This window comes from Fringilla coelebs (genome assembly GCF_963513975.1).
Source record: "Fringilla coelebs genome assembly, chromosome: 1".
Lineage (NCBI taxonomy): Eukaryota > Metazoa > Chordata > Aves > Passeriformes > Fringillidae > Fringilla > Fringilla coelebs.
This window is the reverse complement of record NC_140028.1, coordinates 32,734,834-32,754,230: the sequence shown is the minus strand read 5'-3', so window position 1 is coordinate 32,754,230 and position 19,397 is coordinate 32,734,834. Positions and strand designations below refer to the sequence as shown.

The 19,397-nt window shown below is 40.8% G+C and overlaps 1 protein-coding gene across 3 annotated transcripts in view; it reads right to left on the bottom strand.

The window, feature by feature from the left end:
* JPH1 (junctophilin 1) overlaps positions 1 to 18,650 on the bottom strand; it is an 82,323-nt gene extending 63,673 nt beyond the window's left edge. For all 3 annotated transcript variants that reach the window (XM_084218380.1, XM_084218381.1, XM_084218382.1), the window contains exons 1-2: positions 18,123 to 18,650; positions 11,031 to 11,787 (exon numbers count right to left, since the gene is read on the bottom strand). In XM_084218380.1, the coding sequence (XP_084074506.1) occupies positions 11,031 to 11,787; positions 18,123 to 18,501 (1,136 nt within the window). In that variant the 5' untranslated portion in view covers positions 18,502 to 18,650. The remainder of the gene's footprint in view (positions 1 to 11,030; positions 11,788 to 18,122) is intronic.
* Between the last annotated feature and the right edge of the window lie 747 nt (positions 18,651 to 19,397).

The following is a 19,397-nucleotide window of genomic DNA, read 5'->3' as shown; positions in this document are numbered from 1 at the left end:
GAATCTCATAATGGGAAACCAGCTGGTGACACCTCAAGAGAATCAAACAAACAGAAAATTAAGTGTGTAGGCAATTTCTGTGTGGCACATAGTTCATGCTGTCTCGGAAACCTGAAGAAACTTCTACCTTTTCTGGAAGAGAATTTTTTCAAAAATGGCAGAAAAGAAAACATTTCCTCTTACATTCTATTTCATATTAATCTTGAGAGGAACAAAGCATATTTAATCTGAAAATATGGGAATAGGACCACCAAAGGACAATAGAAGTATTTTTATAAACAGCAAATATTCTTGAGTTAAACCACTCTTTAGTGTAAACAAACTACAGCGGACTTAATGTCAAAAGGTTCCAATCTGCTTTAAAGTTTCATTTATTAATAGATGGACGTGTCAAAGTTGTACACAAAATATTTCCTCAGCTGACTTGCCCCTCAGCAGGCTCAATTTCTGCCTCTCTTTTCTACTCGCAAAATGAGACAACTCAGTGTCAAAGAACAGAAAAAAAGATGCAAAGGTGTGAATTACTTTTACTAATGAAAAGACAATAAATGGTTTCAGAGTCAGAGAGATAGGAAATGGTTTTAAGTTTAACAGTGAGCATATAAAAGCAGAAAATCCAAGAGGAAACTGTCGCCCTAATTCTGCAAAGTGAATTTCTTCTGCAAAACCAGAACTATTTTCTTGAATGGATTAAGCAGTGCTGGGTTATACATCTTCCTAAAACCACATTTTCATGAACCAGCAAATTCCAGGGAAATTAGTCATATTATTCAAAGAAAAGTATCTTTTAAAGTATCACATTAGGTACACTAAAAGCAGAACAGCATTTCTTAAATTTTGAGGGACCTTGAACAAGCAGGCAGGGCTTCTGAAGATAGTTTAAGCTGAGTTTTCTCAGACTGACCTATGAAGACCCAGTCAGTATGTTCTTTGAACCATCAACCAAAAATGCCTTCATTATTACAAAGAGCTGATTAAATATGTTGTGAAATAGCAAATAAATGGGAGAACTTTCGTTAAGAGGAAATGAGCTCACGCATTTCACAGACCCAAGTCTTGTGCAACCCCTACTCAAACACCAGGGCACAATTCAACATTTCCATGGACTTTCAATGTCACAAATGTAACAGTATTCTATACTGAAAGGATTCCAGTCTGGCTTCATCTCAAATCCAGGCGTGCAGACAAGTGTGTGAGACCTCTGATGTCTAGCTGTACTCTATGCAAACCTTCCTGAAAGAGACACCAGCTCCTTCATATTGCTCACTCACCATGGAGGTCTGCAGCCAAAGTTCCTCATGTTATGCAGCACATCAGCTCTCAGCAGGTAACTCACAACTTAACTCTCTACAGACTTCATGATCACTTCCATACTGATCTAACCACAAATGTAAGGAGCAAGTGAATTCAAATCAAGTATTTGTTACATTACAAAGATGGAACTCACACTTACTGATAAAGGCCTTTTAAAGCATATCCTGATCAACTAAAATTTGAAGAAAACATCAGATAAGATTTAGCCCAAACTCCTTGGAAAATTTATTCAGAACTGTAATTTTGACTAATTGATCTCTGCATTTATTATTCATCAACCCAGCAAAGCTAAAAGCTAAATGCTACATACTTTAACCCTTCTGCTAAAAAAGGTTCACCCTCAGAGCTCCATCAACAATTTTTTCATCAGAAATGCATCACATCTGTGCATGTCACAGTCACAGACATTGAGGTGAAAATGTTTAGTGACTTTTCCTGATAACAAATAGTTGTATAAAGCTCAATTATGAGCAAATAATATAACTACATCTCTTGCAAGTGGTCTAAATTTTAAGCATACAAAATATACTAATTTTTATCTGTCCCATTTCTGTCTTAAAATCAATTTCTGGAACAGGTATAAACTCTGAATTAGGAAATAAAATTACACTCTTCACTGATATGGTCTATACTATCAAACAGTGCTTGGGATTGTAACATGCCATTATGATTTTTTTTCTCATATTTCATTATCCACTGAGAATATAAAACAATATTCATACCGTACATTGCACTTTTAAGAAATTGTGAATGCTGGGCAACATTAGACCGCTCAAGATGAGTTAAGTTTTGCACAAGGAATCTAGTCACCACTGGAATAAAGAGAAAGCCTCTTCACCAAAAGCCACTAACTAATACTTCAACAGATCTGTAGGTCGCACCTGTCTGGTTACAGACTTAACTTTTGCTTACAGAACCACTGAATTGTTTAGGTGGCAAAAGACCTTTAAGATCACCAACTCCAAAGTTTAATCCACCACTGCCAAGTCCACCACTAAACCAAGTCCCTAAGTACCACATCTACATGTCTTTTAAACACCTTCAGAGATGGTTCCCTTATTTTTCCTGAAATACATTTTGTGTCTTAGCACTTGGCACTATATTCTTTGCTTTTAGGATATTCCTAAAATGCTTATACAACTGACATCACAAATTCCTGCAAGTGAAGGAGCTTAAAAAGTGAACTTGGGCAGAACACGCACACATGTGTGCACACAGCCAGATTCTAGGAAGTCACTTCAGTTTAGTGATCATCCAGATTTCTTGGTCTTCTTTCTTTTCTCTTTGAAAATCAAGTTTTTAACCAGCAACAGGTATGAAATCCTGGCTCCAGACAAGAACACACTAGGGCTGCGATGCACGCTCATATCTGCCCACAGGCCACCTCATCAGTGACAATCTTTTGGGTCTTGCCTGTTTCCACATTTGGATTTTAAGTTCTTTTGCAAAACTAAGATAGTGTCATGATCCAATACCTTTATTTATTAAGTAGTCTAAAAATTCAGAGAATAAATATCTTTGAAATTTTTCACCCCAAAGCCTGAAAGGAAAGCTAAAGAAGCAGCAGAATGACCTCTGCCTCTTTTTATATATGCCAGAAACAACTGCGGCAAGCACAAAGTGGAGGTGCTGCATTATAGCATTAAGGTAACTAAACACACCTTACCCACCTGATTCAGCGTGGTAAGAGAAAAGAGATGTAGGTACCTGTCTTCTTAATCTCCTAGAACAAAAGAGCTGAAAATTCACATTTAACTGATTTCATTTTAGTCAGATACTAGAAGGAAATTTCTGGCTTTTAAATGCAAAACAGTAATGCCATCATTTCGCATCAATCCCTACTTTTAATGTAGTAGGACCAAAGTACCGCATTTGTCACCAGAAAGTCTGGAAATAAAGATTAAAAAAATAAAGAGAAAGAAGAAGTGCTAAAGTGAACAAAAAATTAATTCAGAAACAGAACATACTGGGAGAGAATAAATTATTGGTTCTCCCAACTGTGGTTTAATGCTGGATACCCATAGGGCTCAGGGCTGAGAACCCATGTAATTCTTAAATGCCAAGGAAAAGCTTGAACAGCCAAGTGACTGAATTTGTGAATGGCAGCATCAGAGAAGTCTGAGGCACAACTGTAACAAAGGGCTGCACAAAACTCACTGATCACTCTTAATGGTGAATGAAGTTCAATTTGAGCGTAAGAGTGATGTGCAAAGCAGAACCACCCTAACTTTATTTATGAGTGGCTTTAAGGTGACCTTGGGAATGAGCTCCTGGGAGACCTCTACTGCTATTCAGCAGATCTGGGAATACTAAATCTTGAGAGGACAACAGGAATAATCAATAGGTTGTTTCAGATGTTAAACGCTGACATGGGTTTGAGGGAGGCAAACTTCAGTGGAGAAATTTATTCCTGGACCCTAGCCACAAAGAGATTGTGCCTCTACCTCCACAGACAATGAGAGCAAAGAACTGCAGAAGAACAAATAAAGCAGAAAAACAAAGTGCAAATAGAGGAGTACTGAAAGAGGAAGATCATAGTGAGATAGGCAAAAGAATGCAAGTCAGTTTACACAAGCATGTACTGAAATCTGTTAGATACATAAAGAAGGAATAAAAATGTATTAATCACCAGAAATGTGAAGAGAAGTGATATGTATCACTGATCCACTGGTATTCAAACAAACAGTACCACTCATTAAACTACACCAGTTTTGAGAAAATGAATCAATTGTTATTTGGGAAATATACAATTAGATCAATGTAGGGGGCAAGAATTAATCATTTTAATGAATATTTTTCTGCTGTAGTTGTTCAGTGAGAAACATGCTACCCTAAGGAATACTGCTTGAAAATGTTACAGTTAGATGATAGGAAGTTTTCTTATCTCTTTGAAGAAATAAGCTGGGAATGTTCTATATGAGTTGATTTAATCTTTGAGCAAAACATGAAGTAAATTACTGAAGCTCCAACTAGTACCACTAGATGTATGCATGCAGTTGTACTAGATGTAGTGGAAATACAAAATATCTTTTTTGTTTTGAGAGTATTTTTATAGCAATCAATAACATAAATCTAATGACTTAACTGCAGTTCATACATGACTAACCAGTACAAACGATCCAGATTTTGTTTTTTAAATGGGTAGTTATTTCCATCACAGAAACTCTCCTGCAAGTCAGTAGAGACAGATGCTATTTGCAGCTTAGCTTTTGAACAATTGTTGTAATACAGATCAAAACTGACATGCTGTATAAAAACTAAGGGGAGAATCTGCCTAACAACTCATCTTCTGTGGCTACAAAAAAATACTAGTCTCTTTGCGTACCCCAGTATCCTTAAAAAAAAGCCTTAATGTTGTCACGTACATCTGCTACGACTGCAAAAATCATCTCTGTTTCTGAATTAAGTGTTCTGGAAATTGGGGAAAACCCCCCTTATCATCTGAATACAGAAATATTTCAAGAATGTTCAAACGGCAGAAAAAGGCTTTCTTAGAAGGTGGTTTTAAAAGCAGCATTGTTTCATTTATGCTCTGAAAGCACTGAATATTTCCAATCTTGTACCAGCAATCTCGATTTTAAACAATTTAGAAAAGCAACTCTCAAGTAACAATTCTGTGTCTAATACAAACTCAAGGTAAGACAGGATACAGACCAGAACCGCTCCAAAAAAACTTAAATCCCTATTAAGCTTATGGCTGTAGGTAGGTATATTTGGGTATAGGTAATTTGATAAAAAACTAAATACTAGAGGGTTTTTAAAATTTCAAGCTAAGAGATGGTACAGGACTAATTTTGCATATTTCCAGCCATGTAATCTTGCATTAAATACTAAGAAACTAAAAAAAAAAATCTGCATAGTGATGTTTATACTATTTGTATATTTCAAACAGCTGTATTATTCATTCCCCAGCAAATAACTGAGGAACAGTACAAGATTATATTCTTTTACCAATGAGTCGTTTGTGAAATCTGAGGGAATATGTGCCCCAATGAAGTTAGTGGTGTAACTCCCACAGGATTCAAAGAACATATGCTTTTCTATAAAGAATGCAGAATTAACTTTAAAATTACTATCTATAGTAGCTCAAGATCTATTTTAAGTTTTACCACAGCATTTCATTTGTTATCTTCAAACAAACTATGTAGCAAAATGATTAAAAGTGATTTCATTTTGAACCTCAGGCAGCTTTTTGTACTGAAGCAAGCAGTCTTATATAAATACCTTTGGTATTTGCTGGATCCTATTCCTAAACACAATGTTCATATTTCAGCTATAATAAGCAAAGCATCTCCAAGGCGTGTGGGGCACCAGGCTTGCAAGTGTCCAGTTTAGTTTCTTGAGTAAAGTGAGAGTGGTGGGGTCAGCTAAATCCATCATGGAAAGCTGTGTGTGGCACAAATAATTCAATGCTGTTTGGAATGATGGGCAGCTGCCTTCTAGTGTGGATGCAAACTGTACTATCACATGCGTGTAATTTCAGCTCTCCCTAGAAATCACAGTTTGTTCAGGTCAAGCTGAGCACACTGGTCACACAAGGCAATGAACACAACAAAGGAGCTGCCTAATAAACCACCTAGTACTGCTTCCTGAGACTTCTACACGCTCCATATGACCCCACCATGTAGCACAGCATACAGCTTACTCTGAATCAAGGTTATTAAAAATATAAGCAGTGGGTTCTTAAGTAACTGCAGTACTGTGGACATGGGTGCTCTGGGGTGGACAGCTGAGCCAGAGGTGCTGCCCAGCAACCTGAAGCCAATGCTAAGTGTCCAAGCCCAGGCTGGAGGAGCACCAGGCCAGGACTCAGGGTAAACTTGAGTTCTCTGACTCAGCCTAGCACTGAACATCACACAAGTCACTAGTGGCTCCAGGCCACAATGACAGCAAGGGAGAGCAGGGTCCCAAGGAAAATACATGTTCTGAAGGTGGGTTCACTCCCAAACAAAATAGTTATTCTGGGTCTCCACTACCAAGTCAATCCTGCTGCACCTTCCTCCTGCATCCACTTCTAACAACTCAAGACTCCTTGGGAGCCACGCAGCACAAAGCAGCCTGCTTGTGAGACAGGATCACAACCAGAGTTTCAGCAGTTTCTATTAAAAAAATAAAAGCTGAAATTTAGCTCTAGCATCTGTGGACTTGGACACAAACATATTAAAAATAAAACTGAGCTGTCTAAAAAAGCTGCTCTGAAAAAGAAAACACTGCAGAAGATGCCAGTTAATCCCTCTTCAGTGCTCCACTTAAAAGGAGCACTAGAGTGACTAGAGGCTTGCTAGTCACTGCTGTCTGAGCACAGACAGCTAATTAACAAGGAGGAACTGCTCCATATTATTAGTAGCAAGATATTGATTTTACTGTTATCTTGTTCTCCGACCCAGTCTTTTGCCAGCTTCTTTTCATCTGTTGGGCACTGCCATTTTCCCAGACTGCAAGGTCTCCAGACAGCATAATTTGTTTGTGCAGCGCCTAACACAAAGGAACCATTATGCTTCACCAAATCTCAGGTGCTCATGTAATGAGACCCCATTACAATATTGCTTTTAAGGTGGTCACAAGTTCTCATGGCATATTATGACAATACACACACTTCACTTAAAGCTCCCTCAAAACTTTAAAGTAATTAAAAGTAATTCGCTTCTTTGAAAAGGAGAAAAAAGAAGAAGTTTTAATTCTTGAATCTGTTAGTTTTATGACCTGAAAGATCAATGAAATGTAAGGAAATTATCAACAAGGAAATATTTTTCTCTTTTGATTTCTTTCTCCCTTTTCCTTCATACACGATCTTCTGGTTCATATTTCTTACCCTTACTGTATTTTTATCATGTCCCTCAGTGTTCTTGCAAAGTTTGTTTTTCCTCAGAGAGTCAACAATTAAAAGAAAAGATCTTTTAAGGAGAGAATTAGCTAGAAAATATTTGAAAGGGAAAACAAAAAAAAAAGAAAAAGGCCTGGCTCTGAACACTCAATTCACCCAATTCTGAACATAGAACATGGACTCTTCTGAAAGAATACAGAACATGAAGGGTGTTAGGAAACAAACATCATTCCTTCTGCTTCCACTGCCTCATGTTTGCTTACGGGACTATGTATTTTAAAAACACCCAGTGACTGAGTATTATAAGGTAAGTTTATGTTCAAGCTCTGAAAATGAATTCCAGAAACAATACAGTTTTATACTGAGCCTAAGTATTAATGACAAGAAAGTTAATGTAATACAGTATGATGAGAACTTAAGTAATTTTCATACTAGGAAAGAAGTGCTCGAATGTAAATCCAGTTTATATTGAACTGCAGAGGGATAGCTCCTTTGAATGAGACATATGACAGTGATGAAAAGGAAGTTCAAAATCCCAACACTGAGAATTACATGATATCCTCAAAATGAGTTTCCACTTGACTCTTGTTGAGGCAACACATGGGGCTTTTCAGTATCTTCCAAAAGGCTCTTCCCAATGTACATGTTCCAGCATTTAAAGCACTTCACATGTATAGAGAAGAATCAAACATTTCTGGAAAGCAGCTTCTCCCTTTAGACAGGAGGACCCCAAAGAAGGCATATAAACCTAACTGCTTTTAGCACAATGCATTAAAGATTAATTCGAATTAATTACTCCCCATAGTGATGATATTTTTGAGAGGGCACCTTAAAAATTTGGAAAAGCAAAAGTAATAAACATACTTTTGAAGTTTCTCAAATCTAGTTCTTTTTATGTTTATGCCGAAACATTTTTCCTTAAATACAGCTGGTAAAACTAATACACAATCTAATCTATTAAGCTGCACTTTAATTTTTAAAGAATTTTTATTGATTGCTAATTTCTAATCTGTTTTGAATACACAGCTGTGTAGTAGAAGCTAGTAATTATTTCCCTGATACAGCAGCTTTTTATACATCCACAATGTTGCAATCTGCTATCTTTTGAGAAATGCTGTTGTAATTTTCAAAACACCTCAGTACAAATACCTCGAAAACCCAAAAGCTAAGTCAGGAGAGCCAATGTAAATTTAGGTTCAGAGAAGCACTACTTATCCCAACTTTTATATTTTTCTGTGCGTACAAAACAAAGGAAGATTTGTCCTTTAGACAAAGGAAGATTACACAGATTACTAAAGATAACTTTTAGACATAAAAAGACATTGGGAATATAAAGCAAAACAGTGGTTGGTCTCGTTGAAGACTGTGTGGACATCTGTCACAGGTCAAACTACCAGCCAAGCCTGTCATGACCAGCAGGGAGCTATGAAGAGGAGTATGGGCTCTTTCCATTTGACTGAACAAACATTTTGGGAATAAACAATGCAGGAAGAATAGCATACAACTCCAAACTGCATTGAAAAGGAAGGTTTCTGGACGAGAGTAAGGTTTTCTAGCTCTTTGGTTCGATGGCTTTTGGGGTGAGAAAAGGTCTATCTAGTGAGTTCTTCAACTAATGAATGGAAATCTACAACAAGCACACAGTGCCAGTGACATCTGTCCAGTCTGAAACACAGAAGGCCACTGTGCAGTGAGGTGATGCCATATGGGCAGAACCACCTTTGTATTTATTACACACTAGAGAAATTACAGGAGGCACTTCTCCTAGACTTTTTTGCGCCGTAATAATTGTTGGGAAACAGACAAGACCACCATCCTCATATTCAGCTGGGAAGACACTGCAAGAATGCTACAGTCCAAAGAATTATTTTATTATTAATATATCAGCTTGGTAAAAAATTGGTAAGGACAGTTTGGTAAGACAGTTCTTTAGTTCACCAGTGCCCATGGCCTGGCTTCTACTGGTAGATACTCAAAACAACTCTGAAAATTTGCAAGATAGGAAAGGGTCTTGCCATTTTTACTAGGGGAGTCCAGCATGCCCTCAGAAGTGAAGTTAATATTATCTTCATGCATGATGCTGCCCAGCTTGGTGTCAGGTCTCTTGGCCTTTGAATCAGTGCCAGTACAGTTGGTGCAGTGGCTACTAAAAAGAGAGAACACCTGAACCTGCGATCTTGCTGTCTATCCTGGTAGTCATGGGAGTGTTTCAGAGAGATTTTTAGCTGAGAAACCAAAGGGAGAGATTGCCCCCGGTCACAGCTGCGCTACAACTTCTGCTGCACTTTCAAAAACGTATTTTCAAGAAATCAACATTGTTTTGGTGAATTGTTCCAAAAGAAGCAATTTGAACTCTGTCCTCCACCTAAAAATCAAAGGGAAGGAAAAGCAAACAAAACACTTCAGAGACACTTCTTGAAGAGGAAGGGCATACACTGTGCCTTGGAATGTCATGGTCTCAGACGACAGCTTTTTAATTGCTTTATACAGACTCAAAGGGGTGACTCCTCCTTTCCATACATCCCACCTAGGTTTTTTTAAAACTAGGGCTTATTATGTACTGACAGAACATGAATGGGATCCAGTACTTTCTTAAAGTTAGGTATTACTGATCTGCCTTACTAATACGGTATGCTGTCATATAATGCCTTACATATATTTATAGAAGTAACCAAATATATGTTACCCTTTAGTTACTTACATGACCAGTTCTCAGAAAAGTCCTTTAATGGTATGCTACATTCTTCATCTTAGTGTCTCAGCTACTTCTTCCTATGAGCATTTTACATACTCAAGCTCTCCCACTTAAGCAGTTTTTTTGTATTTTCTGTACTTCTTATGATTGTCAGGAAAAGGGTAGTCACTGGGGACACACTAGTGACCACACTAAATTAGGACTCAGTTGTTCAGCTCAAAGAGTAATGTGACATCCTCTTTCTAAAATAGCATGAAGATTTTCTTTCATGCACATTCTGAACTCTTTTTTTTATTCAAAGCATATTTCAAGAAAAGCCTGCCTGAGGACACAAACTAAAGCCATCAACAGAGAAACCGCCACAGAAACTTATTGGAAGGCAATAAAAATGAAATAGCTTTTTAAAGAGCTCTCAAACGTAATAACAAAACCAATTAAAATTGCCTGTACTGATTTAATTTGTAACAATTCCATTTCAAGAAATTTTGCTTGGTTGTTGGTTAGCAGTTGAAAGTGAAAATGACACTTCCCTCCACTCCCAATACCCATACGCTTCTACCATCTCAAACATTTGGCAGAGGCACAGGGAGAAGCTGACTACCACTATTTCATGTGGTGGTCGTATGATCAGGTGAGTTCAGGAGAAGCATGCTCCAAAATGGATGAGTCCTCAAAAAGAATTATTTTGGCAGATATTACCCTGGCAACCAAATCAACAGCCTCTAAGCACAACATCCTTGACCATTATTCTTAGGCTGTTCCTACCACAGTTTCACAGAAAATGAGATGCATCTGAAGATGCCTATTGTCAAATGGGCAACTTCAGTGTCTTTCAGATGCTACCAAAAAAACCTGTCAATACAATAAGCATAACTGGAGCATGGTTATGGGAAAATATTAAAACTTTACCTCATATCCCACAAATAATTCACTACATTCCTCACCAGTTTTATTTTCCAAACAGGTTTAAAGGCAAAATGCAGCTGCTCTTGAGAGAAAGCAGAAATATATCAAGAATGGAAATTTACTTTTAAAGTATATTACAGAACAAACACAAACTCTTTACTCAAACCAGTTGAAGTTCTAAATTTCATATGCCTAATGCCACTAAAGTCAACAGAGCTACACACATGAAACTGAAAGGTGAGCAAATGCTCACTACCACAAAGGTTTACAACTTTCCATTTGATAACTTACCTTGAGGTTGCAATTTCCACTTTGGTTCTTGCCATGGCAGCTGCTCGCTGTGCACCTTCTATTGCTCTATCCACCTTTTCTCTAGTTTTTGTGTTTCGTATTGGTATAAGTTGCTTTCTTATTCCACGGACCAAAATGTTATTTTTGTACTTTCCCTCTTCTTTGGTGCCATCTGGAAACATGGTACATCCATATCCATGCCTCCTGTTATTCAGCCACTCTCCTTCATATTTCATACCATTTGATCGCTCACTGATACCAAAACCGCTGCGCTTGTCGTTCTTCCATTCACCCATATAGGCTTCTGTAGTGGTGGCATCAACATGGTCTTCCAGAGGGCTATAATCACAGTCACCATCTCCAAAACTAATGGTAGAGTTGGCGTCACTAGAACTAATCCTGCTCATAGCAGCATCGCTCCTTACAGAGCTCCGTTTGCTAGATATCGATGACCTAGATTCCGATTTTCTCAGTTTTATACTACCAAGAAGGGATCCTCTTCTGAATAAGCCTCCTTTTTTCTTAATGCCCATGGCTTCTGGATCACTGTGAAAATTGAGCACAAATCCTCCTCTTGTTCCAGCTGGACTGTCTGAAGTGACGTCATGCAGAACAGTGCCATTGCTCTGCTCACTTCGAAGTGACGCCAGAGATGTTCGGAGAGGTGAACGGATCACAGTGGCCATGCCATAGGGTACGCTCTGACGTACACCATATCCATGTCTCATCCCTCCTGTCCACTGCCCCTGGTAGGTACCTTTTAAAGTAATAAGAAGTTAAATTTAGGAAGCTGTAGAGAACCTAGCCCTCTCCATCCAGTGTGCTACAGGCAACATTACATTGTCAGCTCTGATTTTGGTAAGAAGAGATGCACACAACACAGACAGATAAACTACTTTTGTTACTTGTTTTTCTTATAAATTATTTTGAAGCAAATCCTTCACTTTCACAGCTGATTTATTTTGGCAACTAAGACACAGTAACTATAATAATAATAAGCATTTTTTTTAAATGGAGCTGTTCAGGGGAAAAAAATTGAGAGAAATTTCTATAGCAGGACTCCCTCAACATTTTTTTAAGGTGGACTGATAGGAAGGCGGCCAGCAGAAACAGAGACACATTATATGTAGTCAGCTGAGAAGGAAGAAAGCAGGACACTTACAGCTCTTGTGCCCAGCTGCCCACAGAAAGAGCAAGTAGGAGAAGTAACCATACTGTTATTGTGGGTTTAAGGTGACTACAGACCTCTCCTTGTCAGGAGCTATTTGACAGATTGTCTGCAGATGGGCTTTTGGATCCACTGTCATAAACCTCCATTGCAAAATTAAATCTTTTAAAATTTTTGTGTGGATTTGAATGAAAGAGCAAAACCATAGGACCCCTTTCTCTTTATGAATTCTTCATACCAACAGTTTTTGGTATCCCCAGAAGATAAATATGCACTGCATTCTGCCTTATGTTCTGACAGAGAACATAGAGGGACCAAAAGCATGAATTCTTCAGCCCTTTTTTTGCCTTTCATTTGTTCTGCAGTATGGAAGAAAGGCAAGGCAGTAACACAATACTGCACAACATTCTAGCAAACATTTAATCATAACTATTCTTGTAAAAAGTTTTAAACAGCAATGTAAGGAGGGAAGATGGTATACGATATAAACAGTCATGGATGGCCATGCAAAGTTGCACTGGAGCCAAACCCCACCTTTATCAGATTACTACAGCAATTTTTCTTCTTGTATTCTTGAAAGACATTTTCATTTCAACACTTGCAGTGTCTGCTCTCTGAAGGCCATTTCTATCATAGGCTCCAGAGGAAGGTTGCATGGATACCATAACTAGCAAGTAGAAGACAACTTATTTTGTGATGTAATTTCATTCTAATTCCCATTAAACTACTTTAAGCTCCTCAAAATGAAGTTGCTCACCCACTTAGTGCTGGATTTTTTTTTTTTAAAGCTACTTTGAATAAGCAGAGGGATGAATAAGCAATCTTTAATTTTGATCTACTTCAATTGGATCACCTATTAACTATTCAGAGAACTAAATATCAAATGTCAAATTCAGTGATTGATAAAATTTTTGTGAAAGTATTTGTAAAGTACCTGCAGCTAAAGATGCAGATCCAAGATTCATTTGCTTTGAGATGCAATCTCTTCCATATACACATACTGGTTTGGTTGTGTACATGTCCACCATCTATCAAGTACTGCCTTACTCTTTACCTCTTCTGCTAATGTGTATTTCAGTGTTAAGACACAATTAAATTTGCTAAGTTGGTTTTCACATTATATAATACTAGATAGGTTCCAAAACATAACTATTTCATGTTGGTAGAAAATTGTACCAAGTGGAAGGTTTTTAACAGATGGCTGCTGACACAAACAAATAACTTTCTTAGTTTCTTTCTCATTCTCTGTATCCTGGATACCTACTACTGCACTGGTTGTAAGGCTGCTGAATCTAGGAACATGATTATTTTAAAAAACTCAGCATATGGGGAAGAACAAATAGAAACATGAGCACAAAGCACTGGTATGACATGTTCTGTAAATACTGCAAATATACAGCCACAATCTAATTTTTTTTTGTTTCATTAAACGGTAAACTCCCGGAAATACAGTAATATTTTATGAGCACAAATTACTTCATTTTGTCCCTAATTATTATTTCTGGGATCTGTAATGATATGCTGGAACTAAGAATCTAGCTACATACACTTATTGCTACATATTATAACCCCTTTATTGTTTTGCACTAGTTAATTTAATTTTGAAATAATAAATCTAAGTCTAATTTTGATTATATCACAATACTACATTAGAGCAGCATGTCATAATTATGGCTCTCCATGCTGCTTACAACATCAGACTTTAGGCACAATCAACTATTTCACTACCGAATTTTAAAGAAGAATAAAAGGTCAGCCTCTTTTTCTAACTAATACTTTAATTAATAAACACGTGTTTAATGGAAAGCACAAAAATACTTAATTTACGACTTACATTTTTCACTACTCTAGAAGGAAGGGAAGTGTTTGCTGCTGCCCTTAAGGGCATTAAAACAAGAACAATTAATGTGCTGCTATCCACTAGTCCAATTTTCCTTTCTACTGGGGAAATAAAATCAATGCCAGCTTCTTCTAAAGAGAAAATAGTAAAAAAAAAAAAAGGAAGATTTGTACTCATTTCGTCCTTAAAAAGTATGAGATATTTAGGCTGAATTTTAGGCAGTGTAGCAGGTAACTCTTATCATTTCTATCATTACAGATGTCTCAATGGAAACGCTTCCGATACTAATGCTAAAAAGACAACTCATTTTCCTTGGTTTTTCAACTCACATTTTAACAGAAAAGTAGTTTAATGAAATATGGAGAGCAGTGTCCAGAAAGTAAATACAAGAACCTTGTACAGTAATTTGACTGTACAAGATATATATATATAGATATATAGATATATATATAATATATATAATACTGTCTGTATATCAGGCTTTAACTGCATCACCTTATTCAATAAATTTTAGAAATCTTTAAACAAGCAAGACATGTCAATACTGCAATATAACTAAATACAACAATGTATAAGACATGATGAAAAATCTTTTCCCACACATGAAGATGAAAACAGTACTGCTGCATCTACCTATCTCTCTAGATAGAGATAAATAGGAACGATATATCAACAAACACACCACATTTTGTTTCACCTTATACGTTAGTTGACTATTCAAAGCAGTTCCTCTAAAGGCCAATTATTAAAATTTTTATTAACACTGTAATTACCAACATAATTTAAAACTGTATTTGACCATAAAATAGTAACATTGCTTAGTGCTAATTTTTCAAAAGCTAGGCTTGCTCTCCTTTGTAACTGAAGAAACATTTAGCCACAACTGCTGACCATCCATCTGGTGTTTAACTGGTTCTCTTGAAAAGGTGTTCATATTTTGAGCCTGAGAGCTATTAAAAAGTGTATTTTTTTCCTTTTCTTTTTGTTGGCAAGTTGTTCTAACATATAATTTCAAAATCTGTTTCCTTAGTTACAGTGCGCTATCCCTTCTAAAACACACTTGGTGCATCTTACAGCTGTAAATGTCATTGCCCACTTGCAGCTAAAATTTAAAACTACACTGTGAAAAAAACTGAGAGTTTAACTACTCTACTCACTCTTACCCTTTACTTAGATACTCTGAAGTTTAAAAACGTTGCTGTGACATTAAGATTTTTACATGCTTTTCTCACTGAAATGTTAAATAAGCGTAGACTGAGAAAGAAGACCTCTCAGAAATCAATGAGCATATGTGACCTTTGCTTCAGGGTGCTTTTCCCCTGATCTCCCTTTGTGGAATGACAACACGCAATTGGTTTTTGCTGTTGTTGGAATGACCATAAATAACCAATTTAGACATACTGAAGTTTCAAATTAGGCCACAGTCACTCCTCTGGTAGGTTTGGCATCTTCACACAGATTAACAAAACCTAGGGAGCTTAAAGGAGGAACAAAAATCCAGATTGCTGCAGGGGACAGATAGATGGGCCACTTGAAAGCCCAATGTAATCACATGCAATGAATGAAGTATCATGGTTTATAATTCACAATGTTTTCCTCTGAGATTTGACTGAGTGACAATTTTAACCATCTAAACACAGCATGACATATATTACTCATGTCATGAAAAGTGTTGCGTGTAAAAACTGAAGAACACTGTCAATGTTTATTTTCCTTTTCCCTCCTTCAATAACATCTCATAATACCACCAATACACTTTAAAGCAATGTACTGGGGATATACTAAAAACAAACAAACAAACAAAAAGCTACCAGCAAAGAGATCTGCATCATAGTGAGTTTGAAAATAAACTGGCAGTTGGCATAGTCTAATGAGTTATTTCTCTACACTGGTATTCATGAAGAGAGAGCTTTCCTGCAACTGTTTTAAATTATGTTAAAGATACATGTGTAAATCTGGTTTCCTTATAAACCCATTTCAGATGTTGTTCTGGTGTGCAAATACCGCTATTGTTCCCAGAGCAGGAAAACAAAAGCACATCTGCAAACATCTATGACGTTACTGCTCTGCTTCATTCATGAGTACTTTCATTAAAATCAATGGGACTTCACACCCTCTGTTCCTATGAGCTGCAACATGCAAAAGACTGGAGTCATGACAACAGATTTCAGCTAACAGTGTGAACTGGATCCTTGATATGTTGTTCCAAGTCTAAATATTGAGAGAATTTATCTCCAATAACCAATACTATATTAAGATTTTTTTAAAAGCCGCAAGAAGTCTAAAGAAAAGAGGATAAAAACAACTTTATTTTGAGAAAATATTTTCTAGCAGATTTACTGGAATGGCAATTTACTTTTCCAGAAGGGAAGGGAGGAAAAAAAAGAAAGCCACTGGTTGCACTTAGCCAAAACAAATATAATAAAAATTGGAAAGTGCATTGCGTGATGAAAGAGAAATTGAAATCTGATTTCTTCCACACTTGGATTTTGGTGGGTGTTTTTTGTTGTTTGGGGTTTTTTATTAATCCACAAACATAGCTGCCTTTGAATATCATAACTTTCCACACCAGGAAATAATTTTTGGATAGCTCCAAATATCTCTAAACAAGGGGAAAGAAAGGTACAAAACCCACCGCACACTTCCTTGTCTGAAGGAACTGAATCTTACCAACTTGCTACATTTTCTATTTCAGAAAAGAAAAAATAGGAGCCCAACTGCAAATATCTAATTTTCTGCTTAATACAAAAATACCCATTCTCCTGAAAGTTTGACCAGACATGATGTGACAAAAATTCCTCGAAGAAACCAGCAAAAGCATCGGTTGAGAGCTGGTACATGGGTTAGTCCTTTAGTCACACCACGTGAACAGCACCTCTGATTTCGGTAAATTCTATTAGCTGCCTGTTAACTGAACACGTTTCTGAACGCTGAAGCAAGCAGCATTTCTGTAAAAAAATCCCAGCAACTCTCCAGTCGTAAAACTGAGATCCGTTTTTCCTCCTGTTACAACAGACCAAACCCGCTCCCTCGTTCCTAGCTGAAGAGCAACTCCGCTGAAGTTGCAGGTGGCACTTCCAGCGAGGCCAATGACATTACAGCAGCAAAGGCTGAATTAAAGAGTATCAAGCTTATTTATCGCGCAGAGCATTAAGTGACAGAGGTACAAGTGAGCACTCAAGTAAGCTCCAGCCCTCGTTAACCTCACTGAACCCTGACTGGACCGCTCCCGACTTCAGCAGAGGGCGGATGGCCGCGGCCGCTCCGCACGCCCACCGCGGGCTCAGCCCCGGGACCTTGGCTTCGTCCTGGGGAAGGGTGTGAGAGGCAGGTCTGTGTGAGTGCACTGCACACCTCCTGCTTTGAGCAGGATCCTTGAAACTACCCCGTATTTCGGTAGAAACAGGAGTTATTATATGGGGGTGGACCCAAGTTCAATTGATTTTACGCGAGCTGCGTCCCCACTCCATTAGCTCCAGCCTCCTGTTTACAAGCCGAGCGCATCGAGCGCACAAAGCCCGCACATCAGCGCGACACAAGGGCTCTATTATAACAAGTTCCTGCCGCTCCCGCAGGAACGCGGTGCGCAGGGGGTGAGGTGCCGGGGCTCGCCCGCCTCGCTCGCTCTCCGAGCCAGGCGCGGCCACCGGCCATCGCCACCTCGGGCAGGGAGCCCGCGAGGCGCCTCGGCGGAGAGAAAGGAAAGCCGTCTGCAGGCGGCCGTAATGCGGATTTCTACCAGCTGGCCGGGAGAAAGCGCTGAGCCCCGACAGCTCAGCGCGCTCGGAGCGCAGCCGGGGCCAGGCGGCTCCTCACAGCGTGGGGCGGGGCGGGCGCCAGGCACCTGTGGCGCTCCCCAGCCGCCAGCGGGGCCTCGGGGGCGCCGAGCGAAGGGCGCCGGGAAAGGCGCACGGCCGCGGGCAGGGGCAGGAGAAGCGCCCCCGGTGCGAGGGCAGCGGTGAGGGCGCGGGGCTGAAGGAGGGGCCCTTCCCGCGGCGCGCCCACGCAGGCGCGCGCCCCCCAACCCCGTTCCCGCCCGCCCCCCGGCGCCGCCGCGCGCGGGGCGCCCCCCGCCGGCGCCCACCTCCGTCCCCGTAGGTCTCCACGCCGTATCCGTCCTGCAGCCCGTTGCTCCAGGTGCCCTCGTAGCGGGCCGGCGTGCTGAGGCTCTGCCGCACCCCGTAGCGCCCCTTGAAACCGTGAGACCACTCGCCGCGGTACATCCACCTGCCCTTCGTCTCCACGCCCAGCCCGTGGCGCTTGCCCTGCGCCCAGTAGCCCAGGTAGGTGTTGCCGCTGGGCCAGGTGTAGCCGCCCGCCACCTCGAAGCCGTGGGACCAGGAGCCGGCATACTCGCCCTGCCCCTTGGGCCCGGTGCAAATGCCGTGCCCGTGGGCTTTCCCGTCCTCCCAGCCGCCGCAGTAGGTGCCGCCATCGTCGAAGTCGAACCGGCCGCCCGTCATCCAGGGCAGCGGGGCGAGCGCGGCGCCGCCGCCGCCTCCCGCCCGCCTTCTCCTCCCTTCCCTGCTCCGCCTGCCTTGCCTTCCCTTCCCGCCCGCCGCCCGACCGACAGCCCCGGCGTTCCCCGCGACTGCGAGCGCTCCGCCGGCCGGCCGCCCGCGCCCAGCCCAGCCGCAGCCCCGCGGCGCCGAGCGGCGCCCGCCCCCCGCTCCTCCCCGCCCGCCCCTCCGCTCCCGCCCGGATCCGCCCCCGGTGCGGCCGCGCCGCTGCCGCGGGGCAGGTGCGCGCCCCTGGGGCGGGCTGGGGCTGCGCCCGTGGCCGCCTCGCCTGGGCGGGTTCGTTCCCCGGGAGCAGCCGCCTTCGCCCGCTCGCTCCCGGGGAGGTCTCCGTGTGCCTTCTGCTCCCGGGAAAAGGTGCCCCCCGCTGGTCGGGGGCGCGCGCGGCCCGGGGCGGGGCGAACCGGGAGCGCGCAGCCGGGCCGGAGCCCCTGCGATGCCCGGGGGGCGGAGGTGGTTCCGTTCCCTGCCCCGCCTCGGCGCTGCCCGCCCCTCGAGTTCCCGAGCGGGTTGCTGCTGCACCTGCTAGCACCTGCAACAAGTAGGCAAAAAGAGAGGGCTCTTGAGTGCTACTTGTGATTCTTTGTTTCGGTTTTGGTTTTTTCCTTTTTATTTCTAACTTGCCCTGAGCTTGAAGACTAGGTTTAAGCCGAAATTGTGCATGAAGAGCACAACTGAGTTGTGTTTTGTCCCTTTTTCCAATCATGTGCGGAGCCCACTAAGTTCCACGGGTGGAGAAATACGGGGCAAAAAGAATGTGGGTGGTATCGAGGCTTTTCAGGGACAGCACGGCTGGGAACTTCATTAGGAGCCTCTCATTATATCATCAGCTCCGCGGTCAT